The sequence below is a fragment of the Suricata suricatta genome, chromosome 3 (genome assembly GCF_006229205.1).
Source record: "Suricata suricatta isolate VVHF042 chromosome 3, meerkat_22Aug2017_6uvM2_HiC, whole genome shotgun sequence".
Taxonomy (NCBI): Eukaryota; Metazoa; Chordata; class Mammalia; order Carnivora; family Herpestidae; genus Suricata; species Suricata suricatta.
The window spans coordinates 75,276,609-75,301,684 of record NC_043702.1 but is presented as its reverse complement, the minus strand read 5'-3'; the positions used below and the strand labels follow the sequence as shown (position 1 = coordinate 75,301,684).

Genomic DNA, 25,076 nt, shown 5'->3' with positions numbered 1-25,076 from the left:
TATATATATATATATATATAGCAATACTTGTTTATACCCATTTGCAAAGGGCAGTGAAAGTGTGACTAATTTAAAGCAGTAGGTAATTTACATGAGAATTTGGGAAGTTTTTGTATTAGTGTTTACTGGTAAAAACAGATAAGTAATTTTCTAGAGATTCATAATTTTGCAAGTTAAATGAGTTGTTCAATGAATACAAAGCTCTGAGTCAAGGAGGAATGATGGAGTCAATGGCAAGTGCTGGTACTTATTATGATAGAAGAAAACCTGTATAGTTGGGAAATGACAGAGGCTTACTCAAGCAGAATAGTTATTCAAGCATTATAGTCACGTTCCTTAAACTGCTGATGATAATAAGAGTAGCAACATCTAACATAAGTACTTACCATGTATAGGATTTTTTGCTAAAAACTTGACCTGCATTATCTGGTTTACTTTGCTCAAATACACACGTATATGTGTTCACTCACACACACACACATACATACATACACACACACATACACACAGGGTAGATGTAAGTGGGCCTCCTTTCATGATAATGGGTGCCTGAGGGGGTGTGTAGGTGGAGCATCTGACCCTTGATTTTGGCTCAGGTCATGATTCCAGGGCCCAAATTGGGCTCTGCATGGAGTGTGGAGCCTGCTTGAGATTCATATTCTCTCCCTCTCTCTCTTCCTCCCTCTCCCATATGTTACACACACACTCTCTCTCTACAAAAAAAAAAAAAAAAAAAAATAGAGTAATTGTCAGGCCTGGATTCCAGGTTCTGGTACTGATAATAACCACTGACATGAATGTAGACCTGGTCTTTAGTTTTTTGAATCTGTTTGATCACCTAGAAGAGACAGAATAGGACTAAAATATCACAAGCTTCTCATCTAACTCCATACTCTTTTGCCCCATACTTAGTGATGATGAAAACGTTGTGGAAGAATCATTTGTATTTCGTTCAGTTCTCAGAAGAAAGCTTTCCAAGAAAACAGAGGTAACTAAAACATGACTGGGAGGTCAGAGGTAGGCGTGATCGTCCCAGGTCCCTGGAAACGACTGCTGTCCAGTCCCGTTGTATTTTGCAGCTGTAACTAGATGACGGAGCAGGCCGATGTCTCCCGTTGTAGGGTTGGCTGGCTGCAGTGAATGACACTAATACCCTCAGTGATTAAATACAAATAAAGTGGTAGTGAGAGATGTTTGACTGATGATTCCTTGTGGAGACTGTGGGGCTGACTGCCGGAGTCCTGTGCCAGGAAAGATGCTGAATGCATTTTAGCGTCCTCTAGGCTAGGAGGGTACTGAGCTTTAGGATGTCAGGGAGTTGCTTGGAACTAGAAGGAAATGGTTTGGAGGTTGGTTGAATAGAGGGGAGGGCCATGTATTGAATTTGCAGCCTCCCTCGGCTGCCCTAAGGTGTTGCAGTTTTAAAGTGAACTCTTGGGGGGTCGCCTGGGTGGCTCAGTCGGTTAAGCCTCCGGCTTCGGCTCAGGTCAGATCTCACGTTCGTGGGTTCGAGCCCCGCGTCGGGCTCTGTGCTGACAGCCAGCTCAGAGCCTGGAGCCTGCTTCCAGTTCTGTGTCTCCTTCTCTCTCTGCCCCTCCCCCTCTCATGCTTTGTCTCTCTCTGTATCAAAAATAAATGAAACATTTAAAAAAATGTTTAAAAAAAAATAAAGTGAACTCTTGGGAAAATTGGTACATTACTTAGTGATACACAGAGGAGAAACCCTTTATCTTGAGGACCCCAAAGGCTTGCTTTTCCTAGACATTTCTTGGGCTGATGGATTCTCACTGCCTGTCAAGTAAAGTTGAAGTTCTACGGTCTGGTGTCCAGGACCTGGCCTCTCTAACTTGGTCTCACACTAACCCTTCCTTACGCCCTAGCTTATTCTGTATAGTGCTCAGTCCTCTACTTTTTTGTTCAGTCATACCTCTGTTCACGCTTTCCCGTCCTCTAAAGAGTGAGAATAATAAGATCTAACCTCTTTAGTGTCTTCCATGTACTTTGTGCTATATGTGGTATCCAATTTAATTTTTCTCAGACTCTGTGAGGCAGGTGGTATCATCATTACCATTGTCACCATGGCTTCTCATCATTATCACCACTGTCATCTCCATTTTGCAAGTGAGGGAATGGAGGTTTACTTTAAGTAATTTTCCCAAGATTACAGTATTAATGAGTAGTATAGTTAAGATCACAACCCAAGTGGCCCATCTCCAGAGCCCAGATATTAAAAGCCATATTATGCTACAAAATGGCATTCTTTACTGCCCTTTACTGTCCATTCTTTACTACCCATCAGGGCCCAGTCCATAATATTTCCTTTAATAAAACAACAATAAGTAATGGCTTCTTCTCTGAGGTTTGATTACATTATGCAACCAGTTCTGTTTTGTATTAGTGTACTCCTCCTGCCTTGTGTTTCACTGAAGCCTGAGTTTACCTCATATTTGTATCTCAATCTTCATTTGGTTTTTATTGGGATTTATTATGTGTTTACTGAGTTGCCAGAGTACCTGGCTATCTATAGATTTGACCAACTAACTCTTTTGGGGGATTCTGTCTTATATTTTTAAAGATATTGAAGACATGTTAAAGTACCAGTACTTTGGGATGTCTGGGTGGCTCAGTCAGTTAAGCGTCCAACTTCAGCTCAGGTCATGATCTCACAGTTTGTGGGTTCAAGCCCCACATCAGGCTGTGCACTGACAATGCGGAGCCTGCTAGGGATTCTCTATCTCTCCTCTCTCTCTGCCTCTCCGTGACTTGTGCTTTCTCTCCAAAAATAAAAGAACTTAAAAAAATACTAGTATTTTGTTAATAGCTTAAATAATGTGCATTTTCATCTTAACCTTATATGCCAATGATCAAGTCTCTGGATTTTCAAGTAGAATTTGTGAATTGTTTCATCAAGACAGGTCACAATTTAGAAACATTTAAGTCTCATGGGAAGGGGGTGATCAGACAGGTCATTTTCCTGAGTCTTGGCTTTGTCATCTATCTGTGCAGGGAAGAATTACTTAATCTCCTTGTCCTTCAGTTTTCTTCTCTGTTAAATGGAGAAGATAATACCTACTTGTCAGGATTATAAAGCAGATTAAATTGGCTAATGCATGCAGAGAGCGTGAGTGCCTGAGACAGAGAAGACTATCAGTCAATGGTACATCTTGTTGTTTTTGACCCCTAGCTTTGATTCTGACCTTTCATTTTAAATTACGTTAACTGGCCTCTTCAATTCATGACTTTCATTTTCATTTGCTCTTTGATTCAAATTGTGTGGCCTGTGATCAACAGTAAGAAGCGGTAGAATCGCGATTGGAATGGAACTAGGACAACTCCAGAGCCCAGCCAATAAGTCCCTGCCCCGTGCTGCCTCATTCAATCCCAGGCCACACCGTGCTGCCCAGTCATTTATGGCCACCCATCCCATTCCCTTTTTGTAGCAAAAGGTAATGGTTCTGGGGAGGGGGAAATGAGGAGTTGTATGCATATAGAGTTTGTTTTGTAGGATGAAACCCCTCTAGAGATCAGCACTAAATATAGTGACTAGGACCTGTACATTTAAACATGTGGTTGGAAGGGCAAATTTTGTTTTATGTCTACGTGTGTTTTTACTGCAAATTAAAAACAAAAAGTAATGGCTCCTTCTTTTGAGTTCCCATGAAACTTCTGTACCTTTATCAGTTAAGAACTCTCAAAGATTGCCTGAGCTGTTTCTCCTGTGACGTGCTTTCCCTTCCATAAGAGACACTGCTTGTGAAGTCCACGTTCTTTTTCTCAATGCAGGTGGTTGTGGAATAAAAGGCCTTCTGTTGTTGAATCTGGTGACTTAATACTTGGAAGTTTTAATTTAGAGATTATGAGAACAAAGGTGTATTATGGTTACATAAGATGTATTTGATAGGGCTCACTTTCACTACTGTGTGTCTGCCTATCACTGTGGGTTTCTCAACATGAGGCTCAAGGATATCAGGGACAAAGAAGGATGTTCTGCAAGCTTTTCATTGTTCTCAGGAAGCTAAGATAAGAGCTGATATCAGAAAGTTATCTTGCTAGGACACGAGGTTATTAGGTTCAGAATGATTTGGGTCTGCAAGTATAACTTCAGATGTAGAGACTGTCAGACTCTTTTTAACCATAATTAATGTCTCCCTCAATGAAGTAACCAGAAACTTGGATATTTCATTGTTATTTACCTTTGATCTTTCAAAAGGTTTTAAGATGGAAAGCCCATTTAAAAAATCATATAATATAGTAGATTTAAGGAGAAAACCAGAATATAGACCATAAATGTAACTACAGCTTGGGGTAGATAAATTAGTACTGTTGATGTTGATCTGAACTTACTGGCAATTAAAACAAAACAAAAATTAAGTTTCGGTTCTGTAATTTATTATGTGTGGCAGAAGAATGCCTATGACATCATCTTTTTTTTTTTTTTTTTGGAATTGTTGCTAGAGTTGACCTTGAAGATTTTTTTCCCCCCATGAATTCTTGTTTGGAAGATAATTACTAATGAGTAATAGACAATATCATTGAGGTTTTATAATAAACTCTTTAGTATATAGACTTTAATAGCTGAAGCATAAATCTGTGTCAGTGAAGATATTTTCAGACTGAACAGTATTACCGAGTTCTGTTGCATTTCATTTATTAGGAACCTGCATAGTGCTTACTATTTGCTATATTCTGTGCTAGACCCTCGGGAGTAATGGAAGAAATTGTCCTTGAAGCACTTAGTCCAGTGGGAAAATTAGGTGGGCAAACAGATTACTGGAGTGTGCAAGTTGCTAGAATGCGACATGTGTACCAGGCTGTTGGAGCCCAAGAGGGTATGTTGTCTTGGAATTGTTGGGGGAAGGTTTGAATGATATATGATATTTCAGCTGATTCTTAAAAGTTTGGCTGGTTGAAAGGAAGGAAAGTGACATGTCCCTACAGAAAGAATGTTCTTGGATGCTCTAATTTATTTTAGTTATGAACTTGTACACTTGAGAAATCATTAACATCTAAACTTTTCAACTCAAATATCATATGTCTTCATTGGATGTTTGATATGTACTTGAGTCCAACAACTTCATGATTAAAATCCTTTCTGTTCCTGTAGTGCAAATATGCTGGCCCATGGTCAAAGCCCAGAAAATACTGGATGGATCAATGGATGAAAGGAAGGAGAAGAGAGTCCTATGTCATAGATATCACAAAGTATGGATGAGGTGGAATTGTCCAAACATTTAGCTTGAACTCTGGAGTCCTGCCTTGTGCAATGCAAAAGTAATGAGTTCATTCTAAAAAAGCTTTAAGGACAGTTATTACCAGCTAATCATAATATCCCTGGATTCTAGCCAGGCCTCTGTGGAGTGCTTGCTTTTGAATAGAGCTGCTGCTACTTGGTCCCTGTAGAATTATTAAGATGTGCACTGGATGCCTGAACAGTTCTGAGGGCTGACCCGTGGAAGAGATTGTTTCAGATGCATGGTGAATGATTACCAAGTGCAGTACTCGTTTGATGTGTTGATGCTGAACATTTTTACAGACAGTTACTAGTCAGCAAGCTCAAAAACACTTAATTATGACTTCTCCACCATCAGAATCATGTGTTTACTTGCTTGACTATTTTTCAGGATATCTCACCACTATCTCAGACCTAAAAAGGGTCACTTAGAAGTCTTCTAGTTCACCACCTCCTCCAAAACTGTGCTGCCTTTGTGGTCTGCTCCATTCATTAAATGGGTGGACTGTTCACCTGGTGACTCAGGGTAGAAGCATAGTATGAATTTGTGATATCTTCCCTTAGCGCTTAAATCTCATCAAACAATTACAGTTAATATTTTTGGTATCTGTCCACTTTACATCATTTGTGTCATTGGCTTTGTCCAAGCCACGATCATACTTTTGAACTATTGGCCTCTGCTGCCACTTGGACTGTTTCTAATCCGTTCTCTACATACATGTAGGATAATCTTCTGAAATGTAACTTGCTTATGTTGTCTTATGCTTACGAGTCTTCAATGACTTGCTCTTATACTGTAGATCAAATAAAAGGTATTTATTCTGGCCTACGTGGCTGGGCATGATACAGCCTTAACTTAGCTCTCCAGCTTTATGTTCCCCTCATTTCCTCTTTTACCTTCTCTCCACTTACAGGGACTGTCTTGGTGTTTTGATGTGCCAAGCTGTTTCCTGACTTAGCACCTTTTTCCCGTTTCCTCCCCCCACTATGCTGTTGTCCACTCTTGACTTGGCTCAGTCCTTCTCATTTCCCGTTGAATTAATTGTTACTTTTTCCTGAGGGGTCTTTCCAGGTAGTCCGTTCTCAAGTTGCTCTCTGATAATCTCTGTCAAGATTTAACAGAGTTTAAGAAGATGAGTTAGTTTCATTTGTATCTCCCCCGCCATACCGTGATCCTTAGTGGGGACTCTGGTTCCCCAGCGAGTCCTGTGGTGCAGAGCTTGCATAAGGGTGGTGCTCCAGAAAGGTTTGTTGAGTGAAAGACTGTTTCATTGAAATAAAAGTTGATTTAGATAGAAAGGCAGTAACAGGGCCTGCATCTAACTCCTGTAGCAGTGTTTACAAATTGATTCCACTTGAGTGTCCAGTAGAGTACTAACAGAAAGCCAGTTACTACAATTTTGCCTTGCCAAAAAAAAAGATGCATTTTTGGTGTTCATTTTGGGGAGCCTAACAGACTAAATTTAGGTGTTGCTGTGCTCCCATAAGGCTGCACAACTTTGAGCAAGTTAACCAAGTTCTCTCAGCTCTACGTTCTCATCTCTAAATTGGGGAAAGTTGTATCTAATGAGCTTGTTGCAAAGATTTATATGAGATTATGTGAAGTGCTTCCTACAGTGCCTGACACTTTGGAGGAGTTCAGGCATTCTTTTTTAAAATCCCCTTTATATCTCAAGAGATTAATAAGGACTCAGAAAAACTCCTTTCACTTACCTCATAATCTTATTGTTTTTATTTAATGCATAATTACACCCAAGAGTATTAATGTGGGGGGTCAAAATCAGTTTAGGGGGAAATAATCCATCTCTAGGGTACAAATAAGCAGAGATGGATTGGTTATTTAATGGTCAATAACATTGGTTCCCCTCAGAAAGGTAGACATGGAATTCTCCTTTGTCTTGTCCTAGGGGTGGTTCTTTAACACTGTAACGCTGTAATTACAAATTAATATAAGTAGTTACTTTTCTATCTAGTTCAAGTAGATATTCTATGGAGATAGGTGATATGAAAACATTTCCCTGGTTTAGATACTTCTACGGAGACTCGTTGGCCATACCATGGAAAACTCTGAAGTCCAAAACTCTTCTGTATATGTTACCAGCTTTGGGGGCAATTAAAAATAGTAGTAGTCTGAAGACAGGTTGTTAGATTCAGATGGATTGGATTCAAATTAGTAGGTGACTACAACTACCGCTTCCTTAGGCATACTACTCTGGATGCTAAATTGAGTTTAAAGGAGAATGCTTGACTTACATCTGTCAAAATTATGAAAGTTAATTATATGTCATTAAGTCAGAGTAACTCATCCACCCTTGCTTGTATTAGGTTTATCCCACTGAATGATATGAGACAGTAACTGTGGCACGTTGGATTGCTTCCTTATAGGCCATATCTTTCAGAGAGCTAAGGGCTCTAGCATTAAAAGTTGAAGACCTTTGGATTTGTCTACTCAAATACTGACCCAAGCAAGGATCTGTATTGTTAATTTAGGAATGGTTATGACTTAGAGCATTGTTATGAGGGGATACATAGGCAGTTAAGACCTAAGACATTGACTCCTTAGCTCAGTTTAGAGCATGGAAACTTTAGGGAGGCCAACGGAGCGGATACAGATTTCTCCAACACTCTTACTCTGCCCTGTTCTGTGACCCAAGATCTCATCTCAAACTCAAGCCAAGTATCTTGAAAAAGTATATAATTGGTCATTTGGGATATTGGACTAAAAACATGTGAATGTGGGCGCAAATCCATGACCAACATCACTGGAGGTGTGCGTCATTGACAGAAGGAGGTCTGTATGAGTTCCGACGTCTAGACATCTCCTTGAGCTCATGGTCAGGTTCACACTGCAATCCTAGCTTCATAAACAATATACCTGAGAATCATGCTTGCTAATGTTAACTCGTGTCCTGAAGGCGTGCATTCATCCCCCGGAGGTAACAAAAGCCACTTGCACTGTTTTCAGGTTCTTTTCTTTTCTTTTCTTTTTTTTTTTTTTTAATTTGCTCTTTTACTTAAAATAATCTGTGACAGTAAACAGTGTCTGTCAGTGGTTCTGGTCATTGAGTTTTGGTGTTTTCTGTTGTGTGTCTGGTGGGGCTGCAGTGCTTTAAAAGGAAATTGGGGTCATACAATCTCAGTGACTGAGTAGAATGGGAGCCTACTATTAAATGAAGAAATAATGCATTGGGGAATATCTTTGGTGAAATACAAATCTGATAGTTCAAAGCAGACCACCTCAGATGTCCCGGCATAGGCCTTCAGAGCTTCTCTAGTCCCATTAAAATGATTTGATGTTTAAATGACTTCTGTAGGGTGTTTTGGTTTAATTAGATGCTAAGAATTGTTCAGAAGTCCTAAAAGACCGTCTGTAGTATTCTTTGGTCTGCTTGTGAGTTAGCTACCCATTAGCAACCTCCTGCAGAATGTGACCTATCTCTTTTCTTTTCACAGAATGCTATGAACCTACCCCCTGACAAAGCCAGGTTATTGCGGCAGTATGATAATGAGAAAAAGTGGGAACTGATTTGTGATCAGGTAAGACACAGTGATGCTTTTATCAAGAATTAATAAAAGAAGAAAGCTTGATTTCCTCTTTATATCTGGTAGACTGTTTCTAGGATATGCGCGGATTTGTTTCGTGACTCTTTGCCTTCCTGTTTCTTATGACCAAAGGTAAAGCCTAGAATGTGACGTCTTTTATTAGTGCATTATTTTATTTGATCCTTTATTTTCGAGCATTATTAGATTTTCTGGGAAATCTGGCCAGGTGGGCAAACTGAATTCAAATCTGTTTTTCTGTTTTACATAGCAGTTTATGCTACTTGAATAATACAGGTCCTCTCATTGGCTTTCCTATTTAGGTACATTGATGTATATTCATGCAAGATGGCAGATTGTTTATGAAGAAACGATGCTTTTAGTCTGATAAATTATTTCAGATTTTAGCAGTTCTCCAAGTGTTTTAATTTTATCATTATAACAAATTTAGATTCTTCAGAGAGAGATATAAAAAAGTGAAATTCTCCATTTTGTTTCTTTCTACTCTTCAAATTCTCCACCATAGTGGTCCACTGGTAAGACCTTTGAAGTATTTTTTTGCAGCTTTTAAAATGTCTTTGTTCAGGGCACCTGGGTGGCTCAGTCAGTTGAGCATCCGACTTCAGCTCAGGTCATGCATGATCTCATGGTTCGTGGGTTCAAGCCCTGCATCGGGCTCTGTGCCAACAGCTCAGAGCCTGGAGCCTGTTTCTGATTCTGTGTGTCCCTTTCTCTCTGACCCTCCCCTGCTCATGATCTGTTTCTGTCTCTCAAAAATAAATAAATAAATGTTAAAAAAATAAAAAAAAAATGTATTCTAAAAAACCAAAATATGTTAATGTACACTCTTTTCTGCCTCTTGGTACATTCATCAGTATGTATGTTTCTACCCCATTGTTTTAAATGGTATGGAGTATTCCATTGTAACTGGTTGTAGGTTTTTTTTTTTTGGGCACTTTGTTGCAGTGTTTGATCTGGGTTAGGTGATTTAAATCTTAGAAGGGTCGCTTTGTAGATAGTAGGCTCTGTACATTAACTTTTTATTTTTTGCCATGAACTTCAGGGTGGTGGTTTCACCCCCATCTCCTGCTACCCTGAAAATTTCTGGGGAGTGATAATTGCTGCCAACACAGCTCCCTAGGGTTTCTACTGTGGCAACAACATGGAGCAGAGGAACAGAGGCGTTCCTTTTTTATTGCCCGTAGGTAGAAGTATTATCCTAGGAGAGACTTGCCTGCAGTTGACGTGGAGCCTCTGGAGCGTGCATTGTGTGTGGTTTCACCTCAGCTCCTAAATTCAGGCAGGAATGAAACCATGGCAAAAATCCTCCCCTCTTTTCCATGCTATATTTGAGTGTCAAGAGTATAGAAACTGAAGGGGAAGCTTATTGTTTGTATGACCATGATGCAAAAGAGGAAATTTTGCTGACACTTGGATTCTCCTTCCTTGAGAGTTAGTTTTTTTTCATGAGTATTATCCAAACCAATTAAGAAAAATGATTTTACGATGACAGTGAACAAAGATGATAGGGATAATTAATATAAGGGAAGAGTAATCCCACAAATGAGGTCCAAGGGGGGTGAAAATTCTCGTGTGACAAGTGATGACAGTGCAGGCAGAGGACAGTCACTTGGGTGGCTGTTGTGTTAGCGTTGTGAGGAAGCGCTGAACTTCCTCCCTCAGACCTGCAGGGTTCACTGGCCGTCAGGCTGCTCTGCTCCTTTCTGGCCTTCCTGAATTGTTACGTTTTGGCTCTCCAGTAGCCAGAAGGGCAGATTGGTGCTGCTGGAAGATTTCTAACAGCTGTACTCCTCCCTCAGACCAGAAGTGGCTTCATAGGGTTGGTAGTGGGTCTAGGGAATGTTGGGGCTCGGAGAGGAGCAAATCAGCTAATGATATTTCTGAATTTCAGATCCTCAGAGTTCAACTGAGTTCAAAATTTCCTTGCTTTTGTCTGTTCCTTCTGGCAGTTTCTTCAACACATGCCAAGAGTTACAGACTGAGTGGCTCCCTCAGTGTAGAGGTGTCCTGGGTGAATCATTAGTAAGAGTACAACATAATGATTATTGCCAGTGACCAGGATTTACTAAGTAGATTTTCTTTCCTTTTTTTTTTTTTTTTAAGATTGTTTATTTTTGAGAGAGAAAGTGTGTGCACACAGCAGAGGGGTAGAAAGAGAGGAGAGGGAGAATCCCAAGCAGTCTCCGTGCTGTCAGCATGGAGCCCAATGTGGAGCTTGAACCCAAGAAACGTGAGACCATGACCTGAGCTGAAGTCAGATGCTTAACCAAGTGAGCCACCCAGGCACCCCTAAGGAGAGTTTTCTTTAAAAAAATTTTTTTTATAATGTTTATTTTTGAGAGGGAGAAACACAGTGTGAGCAGCAGTTGGGGGGGGTGGGGACAGAGAGAAAGGGAGACACAGAATCTGAAGCAGGTTCTAAGGTCTGAGCTGTCAGCACAGAGCCTGACATGGGGATGGAACCCACATACCATGAGATCGTGACCGGAGCCGAAGTCAAACACTTAACTGACCCAGCCACCTAGGTGCCTTTCTTTTTCTTTTTTCCTTTTCTCTTCCTTTTTTCCTTCCTCATTTATTTATTTTTATTATTTTTGAGGGAAGGTGGGAGGGATAATCCCATGGAGGCTCCACACTGTTAGCTTAGAGCCTCAAGTGGGGCTCGTGCTCACCCAGAGCAGGGCCCCAACTCACAAACCTTGAGATGATGATGTGAACCGAAGTCAAATGGGTAACCAACTCAGCCGCCCAGACACCCAGTAGATTTTCTTAATAAGAGCTTTGTATTTAATTTTCAGAGCAGTCATATGCATTCATATCCGTCTTCATATTCATTTGACAGATGGGGAAAGTGGGAAAAATATCATTGCTGAAGGTGACCCTGCTGTTGAGCGGTAAAGTGGTCTAGGTGGTCTGATTCTGGAAAAACGTGCAGATTCAGGGAGTTGTATGTTTACCCACTGCTCTTTGCTCCTTCCTCACGAAGCGCTCAAGTATGTGAATAAATAATAAAAAATACAGGTTGTATCTGTTTCTCTGGCTTGCAATTTGATAGGCTTTCCTGAGAGAGAAGAAGGCAAGGAGCCTTGCCCGCCCACATTATCACTGTGGTGAACAGCTGGGTTTGATTAGCTGTTAGTAATTTAGGAAATTGTAGCAGCACAAGGCTTTTAGTCACATGCAGGTAGCCCGTTGGTGTGTGTCTCTCTCTCTCTCTCTCTCTCTCTCTCTCTCTCTCTCTCTCTCTCTCTCACACACACACACACACACACACACACACACACACACACCCCCACTTCTCCTGTGTCTGTCTGTGAGGGGAAAGGTGAAAACTGTGAGCTTATGGTATTCATAGTGTGCTGTTCATATGGTAAATGTCAGCTATTGATGTTTGGTGTGGAGTGTTTATCTTGTTACCTACATGGACCATGTCAGATATTTATATTTGGTACCTAACCTATGTCTGTCTGTGGTATCTAACTTGATGGCCTCTCAAAATATATTTGCTTATAAAATTCCATTTGTATATATGGTGGGGTGCCAGGCTGGCTTAGTCAATAGAGCATTTGACTCTTGATCTCAGGGTTGTGAGTTCAAGTCCCATGTTGGGTATAGAGATTACTTAAAAATAAAACCTAAAAAATAAATTCCATTTATATGAAATGTCCTGAATAGAAAAATCCATAGAGACAATAGATTACTGATTCCCATGAACTGAGAGGGAGAAGGGAGTGACTGTTCATGGGTATGCATTTTTTTCCTTTGTTTTCTGTTTTTGTTTTGTTTTGGTGTGATAAAAATCACACCAAAGTACCTAGTGGTGGGAATTATATTGTGGTGATAGTTGCATTGTCTTGCGAATAAAATTTTTTTAATGTTTATTTATTTTTGAGAGACAGAGAGAGACAGCTTGAGCAGGGGAGGGGCAGAGAGAGAGGGAGACACAGAATCTGAAGCAGGCTCCAGGCTCTGAGCTAGCTGTCATCACAGAGCCCGACACGGGGCTTGAACCCACAAACTGTGAGATCAATACCTGAGCCGAAGCCGGATGCTCAACCAACTGAGCCACTCAGGTGCCCTACATTGCCTTGCAAATAGAATAAAGTTGTACACCTCTTTAAGAGTGTGCATTTTATGGTGTATGAATTACATCTCAAAAACATATTTGCTTTTGCAACAATCAGAGAGAGGCTTAAAAGAGGGGAGGAGAATTTAAGAGAAATAACTGCGTGTGTGTATGTGTGTGTGTATATTTGGGGGTCCTGATAAGAACAAACTAAGGATAAAAAGAATGTTTTTAGAAAATCGGAGAATTCTCCAAAGAAATTAGCAGATGATTCTAAGAAATTGTTGACTTTGTTAGGTTTGATTTTGGCATTGTGGTTGTACAAATTATCTATATTTTTAAAGAAATGAGTCTTGAGGTAGGAATGGTATATGACTGGAATATGGCTGTAAAATATTTCAGCAAAGGAAAACAAAAAAGCAATAGGTTTAGGAAATGTGGAAAAATCTTGATTGTTGAATCATGGTGGTGGGATATGTTGGGATCTATTAAACTCTCAACTCATGTGTATATTTGAAAATTTACAACATAAAATTAAAAAGTAAAGTATTTTCTACATAATCTTCATTTTTTCCCCAGTTGTAAAATGTAGTTACTGCTAACGTTTTAAAGGAGTTGGCTCATTCAGTTAGGCTTCTGACTCTTCATTTCAGCTCAGGCTGTGAGATCGAGCCCTGAGTTGGGCTCTGTGCTGAGAGTGGAGCCTGCTTGGGATTCTCTTCCTCTCTCTCCAAAATAAAAATAAATATAAATATTTGGGAAAAAAATAAAGGACGCCTGGCTGTCTCAGTCAGTAAGAGCATGAGACTCTTAATTTCAGATTCCTGAGTTCAAGTCCCACATTGAGCCCCATAACTAACATTTTAAAATTATTTTCAAGTTTGGAGGCAGTATATGTAAAATGCATACCTATATGGACTCTCATTTGCCATCTACTAGGTGCTCCATAAATCGTGTTGCTGCTTCTGCTTCTACTGAGGGGCCCAGATATTAAATACTGGTCCCATTATTATTTTTGTAATCAACTTGTCTTCAAAAGATTCAAGGAAATTTATTGTACTGCATCTGTCATCCTCTGTTACTTAAATATGCTTGATGGTTTGCATGCATGTTATTTGGTGCTGTCAGCAAAAGCCATAGCTATAGATTTTCAGTCCAGGAAAATAACCACGGCAAACCTTGTGTCTTATTTGTGAAGTCTTAAAACAATGACTGTAGTGTGGTCATTGATAGCTGACACATAAGACACTCCTTGACCCTGATGGTTTGTCCCCGAACACGATACAGAATCCAAATATTAATTTTATTTCTTTGTAAGCAAATAGTATGGATACATTATTATCGTAAGGTACCTTTTATTGGCAACGTGCTCAAGGTACCCAAAGTGAAATGGGAGCATTACAGAAAGAGAAGTATGTGACCAATCATCTTGGAGGGCTAATGAAGAAATTATTTCAGGTTTCAGTTCCATGAAAAATTGTCATGTGGACAATATGAATCACGGAACTGGTCGTGTTTCTCCTTTTTTCCCCCCTTTGCTGCTAGATTGCTCAGAGCCAAATTCGTGGCCTACCCTTACCAAGTCCACATACCTTAGTGGTAAGCGTTTGGTTTACCAGCCTCATCCATGGCTTCATCTAATATTTTCTGGTCACATTGTTCCCCCACGCTGATTTCTTCATTAAAAAAAAAATCTTGAAAAGAGTCCTAAACTTTCATAAGTTACCTTTTTGAACAAGAGGAACGTAAAATATGTTGGGATTACTGGTGAACAAGAATTAGATCGCTGTTGATTGCAAATTTTCTACATGCTGTGGGCATTGAGCAAGTTGGTGCATTGAATATAATGTTTTTCTCTGAATAAGCAAATAGGGAGGGTCCAGATAAAACACTTCATGACTCAGTTTAGGAAAGACCATGGAGTTCAATATAATTCATCCACTTTTTTATACGCTCATGGTTGTGTTAGTCTGTCACTTTGTTTTATGTGTTTAAATATGCTCCCCCTGGCACCCCTGGGCTCATTAGTGACATAAGAACACTGATTTCCAAACTCCAGCCACGAGTACTTTGAATTAGTCCCTGTTACACTAGGGACCTGGACACAGTTCATGGAAGTGAAACTTGCCCTTAGGTAAGTAGCTCCTGTGACTTGTCAGGGGATTTTTTTTGAGGAGAGGGTTTAGTTCCTAAATGTGCCTCTGCTTAGTGATTAAGTGGAAGTGGTTAGTCAAGAATTTGGGACATTGTAGATGACTAATGCTGATGGGTATAGATTCCATGAATGTGTAATCCAGTCCCCAAACGTTAGCGGTGCCACACCTGGGCTTGGTTAGTTAAGTTGCCCTGTGGCTTTGCCGGTGCCAGTGGCATGATGTGCAGTTTTGGGGGGCTGGTTTGGCATGGCTCGACCTCGCCCCCTAATGGCAGGCGCTAGATTTGCATTGTAGCCTTGGTGAGAGATGGGGGTCTCCCCCTTCCTTCACTTGTATTCCGGGATGATATTAGAGAAGGAGGTTAAAAGCAACAAAAACAAAGGTGAGAGTAAAGAGGTGGCAGGAAATTATACCCACTTAGAGTCAGCTTCCTGTGTTAAGCACTTCAGGGAGGTTGGATTTCAGCCCTCAGGGCTTGGCAGGCAGCCCGATCAGGAAAGGGAAGGCCCTGCTGCCAGTCAGCCGGAGGAGTCAGGCCAGTAGCACTACAGCCAGAGTTGGGTTTTTGTCTTTTTTCAACACAGCTGGCCGACATCATTTGAATGTACTTAATCATTAAGAACATAATTGTTTTTAAACCCTCCATTTGTACTTCCTAATATTGTTTCTTTCAGAAGATGAAAGAGTTACTCACTGGATAACCTGTATCGGTAGTGTAGCCAATTTGCTGCTGGAATAGAATTTCCTAAAAAAGTAAAGAGCAACATATTGCTGATTTTTTTTTTTTTTAATTATAAGCCAACTAGAGCTCCTCTCTGCCAGGTAAGCAAATATTACTAGTTACAGGTAAGTTAATTACCGTGGACCATCAGATTCTAGGTGATAGGGCTTGTCCTTGGAATGAGGGGTGATAAATGAAAAGCAGCATCGGCAGGAACCTGTTACAGCTCATTTGGGAGTTGAGGGCTGTCCTGGTAGTCCTTTGAGCAAGCCGTGGACCGCACAGACAGTGGGGAGAAAGGAAGGGAAAGGTAACGAGGTAGCAGTCGCCTTCTTGTTCTACTGTCTCTGCAGTTTGCTCCCAGACTCCAGACTTCATCTGTCCTCCGCCCCTGTCCCCAAGTTCCAGGCTTTGATGCTACATTTAGCCACACTAACTTCATTGTGGCTTCACCAGCTGTTGGGTCAGCAGACAGCCATTTCTCCACCCCCTGCCCCTAATTCAGTTCTCTGCCTAGCCGATGTTTTTACTATATTTAATATTGTTTGACGTTAAAATTGTTTGAATTTTTACCATATTTCCCTAGCTGGTATGTTGAAATGCTATCTAATTTTAAATCATGACTAGGTTTTTGCAATCTGTGCAATCCTTTTAAATTTATCTTTCAAACCCTTAGTTGTCTCTTGCCATTTTGATACGTGGCCTTCCTCCTCTATGCGATCTTTCTTTTGGCTCTGTGTTAGTTGGGTTTTTGTTTGGGATTTTGTTTTGTAGTTTTAGCTTCTTAGGAAAAGCGGTGCACATCTTATAAACAGGAGAATATTCACTTACAGCCAATAACAGCATCACAATTAAAATGAATAATTCCTTAGGACTATGTATTGTCCAGTTCATATTTCCCAATTTTTCTAGAATATTCGTTCCATCTGGTTTGCCCATAGGAGAATCTAGTCCAGCATCGACCACACATTGCATCTGGCTGTTTAAATTCTTTAATTCTCCTCAAATCTAGAACATGATGCCCTATAGTGAAGAAACTAGGCAGACTGTCTTGTAGAGTGTTTTGTGCATTTTCTCAGCTGTTTTCTAGAGATGTTCGAACTCCTGTATTTTCTGTTACCTAGAAGTCATATGTAAAGGCATGACACATTGATATTGAACATCTTTTTCTGGATTATCATAGACATATGATGTCTGATGTCTCACCATTAGACAATATCGGTCCATCACATAATTGTATTTTTCCCTTTGAGCTGAAAGCCATCTGTGGCATGTTACTTTAGCGCTGTCTCTGTGTCTAGATACCTACCAGCCTTGTGACAGGTGGGTGTGAAACCACCTGATACCTTACATTGCATCCCTTTCTGGAGAAGTTGCACAAAGATGATTTTATCCTTTCATTTCCCTCCTACGTTAAACTGGCCACCAGAGCCTGCCTTCAGCTGGGTTTTGGTTTACCCAGGAATATAATTATTCCTAGCATTCTCTGCTTCCCTTTGCCATTTTGCAAAGTAAAGATTTAGTTTAAAAGACATCTCAAAAGGTGGCAAATGAGTTCCATCTGGCTTCTTATTAAGAGCATCATTGTACACTCAGGGATTTTCATAGTCCATGCACGTCAATAAAATATTATTTTGAAGCTCATATTATTAGCACTTTGATATATGAGAATACTTCCAGGCTGGTTCCTGTGATCTTTTGATGTGACTCTGATAAGCCTTGAGAGCTTGTTTTATTGTATAAAACCCATCTCTTAGGCTTAACTTGTACCTTCCTCCCCCTGGACCTAGAATAAGATGTTTCTCTAAGGAGCCCTGTTTCCTTTGTTTGTGTGTGGGGTGGTGTTAGAGGGAAGAACATGAGAGCCGGAGACTTGCCGGCCGCTGGCTGAGTCTCCTTCTCAGGTCGAGTATCTAGACCTTCAAAATATGTGTAAAGACTATGAGTTCATATTGATATTTTCAAGTCAATTTTAAATATTTTCTTAATTTTTTTGATTTTATAATGATCACTGTTACATCAAATTGTTGGAATCCTAACATAAATTTAATTTGTGCTTTCTATAATGTAAAAATGTGTTAAACTTGCATACCAGTACCATTACTAACCACAGCATTGGTTAACTAACATTGCTGAGTGGGTATTTGTTTTGCAGTTCAATGTCCCACACTGTGTCTTCTCAAAGATGTAGGAAGTACTCAGATTTAAGTCACTTGATAGAGATACCTTCACTGTTACTCACTTCCAGTTAAAGTAACATAAAGATGCTATTTTAGTTTTCTGTGGCTGCCATAACAAATCATTACAACTTTGTGGCTTAAAGATGCAGAAAAGTATCAGTTTGCAGTTCTGGAGGACAGAAGTCTAAAGTCAAGATGTCAGCTGGACCCCACCAAAGGCTCTAGGAAAGAATTCTTCCTTACCTCTCCCAGTTTCCGGTGGCTCTTAGGCATTCCGTGGCATGTAGCTGCATGATTCCAGTCTCTGCCTCCATCTTTACATGGCCTTCCTCTTTTCTCCCCTTGTTTACTTCTTCTCTTCTGTGTTGTATATGGACGCTTTGTATTGGATCGAGGGCCCACCTGGATAGGCTAATATCACATTTCAAGGGACTTAACTTTATTACATCTACAAAGACCCTTTTTCCAAATACAGTTGCATTCACTCGTTTGGGATTGGGACCTTAGACCTATCTTTCTGGGGGCCACAATTCAAACAACTACATATACCAAGATGTGTAATGATTTGCATCATCTTGTCACTCATCTAGCAATCCAGATTGGTCCTGTTGACCTTCAGGGGTTACACAGTTAATCATGGACCCGGGGGAAGGTGTTTTCAACATACAGCTTCAGCTTTGCCTTGAGGTTGTCTCCAATCAAAGGAAGAACAGGGGCTCCTGGGTGGCTCAGTTGGTTAAGCATCTGACTTTGGCTCAGGTCAGGATCTCCTGGTTTGTGAGTTCAAGCCCCACGATGGGCTCTGTGTTGACAGCTCAGAGCCTGGAGCCTGCTTTGGATTCTGTGTCTCCCTTACTCTCTGTCCCTCCCACACTCACATTCTCTGTCTCCGTCTCTCTCAAAAATAAATAAACATTAAAAAAAATTTAAAAAGGAAGAACAAACAAGGAGGTGCATACCTGGGAGGTTTCCCAAAGCAGGCTGGGAAGTAGCGTGAGTCACATGCAGTCTTGCTTCATCAGCTAGACCTGCAAAGGAGGATGAGAAATGTAGGCTGGGTGAATCTGCACAGAGAGAAACTGCTTAGTAAAAACTAGTCTCTGCTGTGGGTATCATTTTGATAGTCTGATAGTTTCACTTGTCTTAGGTTATATTCAGTATTAAAACTTGATTTTGATGTATTCATTAATGTTTTCATTGAATAAGCACTTAGTGTCTAGGGAAGGGAATGCAGAGAGAAAATTGAGAGAATATGGATCTGAAGTTTTCCCAAAACAGGTGCCTCATGTAATACTTCCAGTCTAGAAAATCATTTGTGTCAAATGGTTGCTGGTATCAAAATAAAATAAGTTGGTTCTGAGTTCTGACAGTGTGCTGGACATGAACTATGGTACATATCTTTTTGCCAGATTTAAAACAAGCAAACATTTTATCTTTGGGCTGTCTTCTGCTTCAGATTTTAAAGGGACTGTCTTCCTTATCTTAAAGTCTCCAAATCTGAAGAAAGGTACTGAGTTAGCTGCTGTTAAAAAGAAAGCAAGTTTTAGGACGCCTTAGCAAGAATCAGTTGAGTGTCTGACTCTTGATTTCACCTAAGGTCATGACTCCAGGGTCCTGGGATCGAGCCCCTGTTGGGCTTCATACTGAGATTCTCTCTCCCTGCTCCCTCCCCTCTCTCCTTCTCCCCTTTCCCCCCCCTCTTCCCCTCTGCTTGTCTCTCCTTCTGGGGTTCTCACTCGCATGCGCTCTGTGTCTCTGTCTCTCAAATTAAAAAGGAGAGGAAAGCAAGTTTCTTTCAGTTTACCTCCTGAAAGCAAAGTTTCCCTTCCATTAAGACTGACTCTGGGTGTCTGGTTCTGAAACACTGGGGACACCGTCAGGGGAGCGGACGCCCGCTCTCTCTTGAGCGGCCTCACGTGTAGTGTCTCCAGAGTTGTGGAAAATGGAATCTGAACTTGGAAACGAGTTTACATCTCTCTGCTACCAGAGGTTTTCTTTATCATAGGCTTTTTGTAGTGAGGAGAAAAGATGTTGGCCTATTTCATGGGGATTAAGAAGGGGGGCAGAAAATAGAAGGTAGAAGGGGGGTGAGTTTCTCCTTTTGAAACTAATCCTTTTTGGCAGCTTGTTATACATGCTTGTTTAGAAGTGCTGTTCTACATCAACAGCCAGAACAAGAAACCCAGGGTTCAGTCTGATTTCAGCTTTTAGGTTATCTTCTGCCAGAATGAACATCATAGTACCTGCCTTCCTGCCTGGTAATACAAATGGAGTTGTGGATTCCCCCTGCCAGCACCTCTTAAAATGACTTAGTTGCCTGAGTTGTCATAGACAACTCCGTTATGTTGTTCGAAATGCACTTTACTGTGTGAACATCGTTTGTAAACTTGGGAATGCTATTCTAGGAACTGAAGAGTCATTCAGCCAATTTAATAATGCATATGGATAGACTGAGGTTGACCTTTGACACCATCTTTTAGAAAATAATTTAAGTGACTTATTACGGTCTATTAGCCAAGAATTTCTACTACATAACACAAACACTGTGTTGTTTTTATATTGTTTTAACACCTGAATGGTAACTCATCATCTCTGCTGTGGAAATATGTGTGTGTTCAACTTTCACAAGAAAAGGTGTGACCTAGCAAGTGGTTGAGCAGACACTAAAAAGAAAAAAAAAAGAAATTGAAAATTTCTAGATTTTAAAAAAGTACCGTAATGATTTGAAAAAAACATTTTTTTTTTTTTTTTGAAACAAGAGCCAGTGGATGACCAGGCACAGTGTGATTGTGGCTCTTTTCATTAATCCATTCATTAAATAAATGATTATGCACCGAGAAGAGGGATATGCTAGATGCTATGATCATAGTGCTTCAGAAAATGAAATGCTGAATCAAAAAAAAAGTTGAAAAAAGATGAAGATATCATCTTAAAAGTAAATTCTGGGATGACTAAATATGTAACAGAACTTTCAGCCCATATGTTCCCTCCTACGCCTCTGTAGCATTCATGGCAGATCTTGATGAACTTTCAAATAAGTGTCTTATTTATTTATTTTTAAATGTTTATTTTCGAGAGGTAGGGAGTGGCAGGGAGAAGGAGACAGAAAATCCCAAGCAGGCTTGACACTCTCAGTGCAGAGTCTGACATGGGGCTTAGAACTCACAAACCATGAGATCATGCATGAGCCAAGCCAGAATCGAGAGTTGGATGCCTAACTGACTAAGCCACCCAGGCACCTGGTAAGTGTTTTAAAAGAAGTTGTTTTTTGAAGTCATTGGGGGAATTGAGGTGTCTTTGGGGTCTTTATCTGTGTTATAGTAGTAAAACAGCATTTCGATAATTTCACTGAAATACAGAAATGAAAATTGGTTTTTATTTCTAATTAGACTGTAGATGCCTGAGGTGTAGGGAGATAGGAAGAAATTGGATTACAAATAAAGTTCAGGATGGGGTACCTGGATGGCTCAGTCAGTTGGGAGTTCGACTTCAGCTCAGTCATGATCTTGTGGTTTGTGAGTTCGAGCCCCACGTTGGGCTCTGTGCTGACAGCTCAGAGCCTGGAGCCTGCTTTGGATTCTGTGTCTCCCTCTTTCTCTGTTCCTCCCCTGCTTGTGTTCTGTCTCTATCTCTCAAAAATAAGTAATGCTAAAAAGAAAAAAAGAAATACGGTTCAGGTTTTGTAAAGAATGAAGAGCTATATTTAGGGGTAGAGACTATATATATTCTGCATCCACTTGGTGGACCAGACCATGCCTTGGAGTAGCATGTTCGGGTTCTAGAAATACCTTCATTAAGGAGATGCTGGTTACCCAGAAAGCCACCGCTAGTTCTCTTCGCAAGAACTTTGACACCAACTACTTGGCTCATATTTTTAGGTATAACTTCCCAAGTCCCATCTCAAAGCCTGTGGAGTGAACACTTGTAATGGATTGGGTACTATGTTGTATCTCTGTCACATTCAGCAAGTGTCCTCAACAATGACTGGTTTCAGAGGACCTACTTTTAGCTCCCACTCAGCCCAGCCTGCTCAAGTATTGTCCGAGAACTTGATTTAATGACTAATTTTGAAGAAAGACTAATTTTGACCATGTGATCACAGGTTGAAACTATTGTTGGCTTTAATCTTGTGATCTGAGGATGCAAAGAGACATGAGGCTGATTAAAGAAGGTGTGTGTGTGTGTGTGTGTGTGTGTTGTTAAATTTGAAATTATGGAAAATCTAAGGACAAACCGTAAAATACCTAACTGAAGGTTGACTTTTGAGACTGAGTTTTCAGGTTGTTAACAAACATTGGTTTTGTTGTTGGTGTTGTGTTATATCTTAGAAGATACCTTATATCTCAGGTACTGCTGTATCTAGGAATCTGGGATATGTTTGGCATGTGGGGAGGTAGGGAGGTAGGATGAGAATCTCATGAAATGACAGTGAAGATACAGTAATGGTGTGAGGTATGGAGGTAATTTAGACCTAGATGAAAAAGACTGTGACACAAACTCTACAATTGTAAATTCTTTATAAGTGATTTACGTACGATGTAAATGTTTCAAAAAACTAAGAGGTTTATAGGACCCCCTCAGAGTGCTGTATTTCTTGCAAAAGTGTTAACTGACGAAGCTGACTACATATTTGGCTTGTGGATTTCTTTCTAGTTGGAGCAAAGGAACAAACAAAATACTCAGAAAACTTTTTAAGAAGAAAGCTGTGCTCAGTAACAAAGTAAATAAGTAAAATGACTAAGGAAATTGCTCTGAGATACTGGTTTTTGATGATCTTTACTGAGAGATGATATTTACTGAAGTGTAACTTACATATAGTAAAGTTTGCCAGTTGTGTTTTCCAAGTGGCTAGACCATTTTGCATTCCCTCTAACAGTGTAACAGAGTTCCAGTTGTTCCAAATCCTTTACTAACCCTTGGGTGTTGTCAGTCTTCTTAATTCCACTCATTTTTTGTGGATCTGTAGTCTCACTTTGGTTTTAATTTGCATTTCCCTAATGATGTTGAACATTTTTTTACATGGTTGTTATTTGTGTATCTTTGCTGAAGGATCTGTTCAGATCTTTTGCATATTTTTAAGTATTGGAATGTTTTACTATTGAACTGTAGGTTTAAAAAATATGTTCTGGACACAAATCTTTATCAGATGTATATTTTACAAGTATTTTCTTCTAGTTTGTGTCTTGCCAATTTTCTTACTCCTAAAGTTTTTCAGGAACTAAAAGGTTTTCTGATGAAGTTGAATTTAGTTATCTTTTATTTTTTTTAAATGGTTCAAATATTTTGTTGTTTATTTAAGGGATCTTTGCCCAAACTCAAGTCACAGAGGTGATCTCTTCTGTGTTTTCTTCTAGAAATTTTAAGGTTTTGTTTTTATGTTTGTGTCTGTGATCAATTTTGAGTTAATTTGATACATAGGATGAGGTAAGGCTGGAGATTCACTGTCCCTCCCCCTCTCCCCCTGTAGATATATCCAGCTGTTTGAGTACCATTTGTGGAGTAGACTGTTCTCTTTTTGTGAACTACCTTGGTATCTTTCAAAAACCAATTGGCCATATGTGTGTGGTTCCTATTTTTGTACTTTTTGTTCTGTTCCACTGATCTTTATTTCTACCGTTTGTCAATATGGCAGTTTCGATTACCATCTTTAAAATCAAGTAGGGTGAATTCTCCAACTTGACTCTTTTGCAGAATTATTTTGGCTATTCTAATTCCTTTGCATTTTTATATAAACTTTGTCATCAGCTTATACGTTTCTAAGAAAAACCCTCCAGGATTTTGACTGAGGTTGCATTGACTCTGTAGATGAATTTCAAGAGAGCTAACATCTTAACGATTGATTCTTCTGAACAATGAACATGGCATTGCTGTTTATTTAAGTCTTTAATATCTCACAGAAATGGTTGGAAGTATTCATCGTACAGGTCTTGCATGTATTTTGTTATATTTATCCTTAAGCATATCATGATTTTTAGTGCTCTAAGTGATAAAAAAAATAACTTTACAATGGTTTTTTTCTTAGAGAAATACTGTTTTTGAACAACCTCTTACTGCTTCAATGATATACATGTGGGGAAATGTGGCTTTTGGTATGTCATTGCCTTTTCAAAATGCAATTCTGTAATGAAGACTGTCTTCATTCCTTCTGTACTGTAAATGGGTAAATGTTGAAGTTTAGTATTTTGAGCTTGGTTCTTGGGTTTAAGTCTTGGCCTGAAGGAAATGGAGGCAGGTAGTAAGGGCATGATTAAGACCTAATGACATGGCTCCCCATTTTCAGTCCTTAGGTTCTGTTGATAGGGATGCATTCCTTGCGTGGATTAGACACTTGTTTAGTGGAAAGAAGGCAGCTTCCTTCTCCGTCTTCCCATGCCACCTATTCTTAGGGTTCCCTTTTATAAATAATGCCCTTTACAAATACTACAGTTCATTCTGTGCAGCATGCACCTCTTGACATTCTCAGAGCCATGTAACTGTATGACCATGTGGGTGCACACTGTTTAGATGGGGACAAATGAAATCTCAGACGCTCCAATTAGTGTAAAACTGGAGGCAGAAATCCTTAACCTAAGAGTTTGCCGTTCTTGGATAAATAAAAAGTGACATGGACGGACACACACACACACACACACACACACACACACACTGGAATATTATTCAGCCATAAAAAGAACAAAATCTTGCCATTTATAATGAACTGGATAGAGCTAGAGGATATTATGCTGAGCAAAAGATGTCAGTTCGAGAAAGACAAATAACATGTGATTTCACTCATGTGGAATTTAGGAAATAAAACATGAGCAAAGGTGGGGAAAGAAGGGAGGCAAACCAAGAAACCCGACTCTTAACTATAGAGAACAAACTGTTGGTTACCAGAGGGGGGAGGTACGTGGGGGATGGAGGGAATAGACGATGGGAATTAAGGACAGTAATTGTGATGAGTACTTGGTGTTCTGTGCAAGTGTTGACTCACTAAGTTCTCCCCAAACTAGTGTTCTGCTATGTGTTAACTGGAATTTAAATAAAAACTTAAAAAAATTAAAAAAAAATTAAAAATAAAGAGTTTGCCATTCTTTCAAATTCTTGAGAGATTGAGAAATATTAGTACTTTTATTTAAATCTTTAAATATCTAATGGTTTCTGCAAAAAAAAAGCTGCTGCT

At 39.8% G+C, this 25,076-nt stretch overlaps 1 protein-coding gene across 5 annotated transcripts in view; it reads left to right on the top strand.

Annotated features, from left to right (window-relative positions):
• Positions 1-25,076, top strand: part of FMNL2 (formin like 2) — a 307,011-nt gene that overhangs the window by 169,441 nt on the left and 112,494 nt on the right. For all 5 annotated transcript variants that reach the window (XM_029934582.1, XM_029934585.1, XM_029934586.1 and 2 more), the window contains exon 2: positions 8,684-8,767. In XM_029934582.1, coding sequence (XP_029790442.1) covers positions 8,684-8,767 — 84 coding nt within the window. The remainder of the gene's footprint in view (positions 1-8,683; positions 8,768-25,076) is intronic.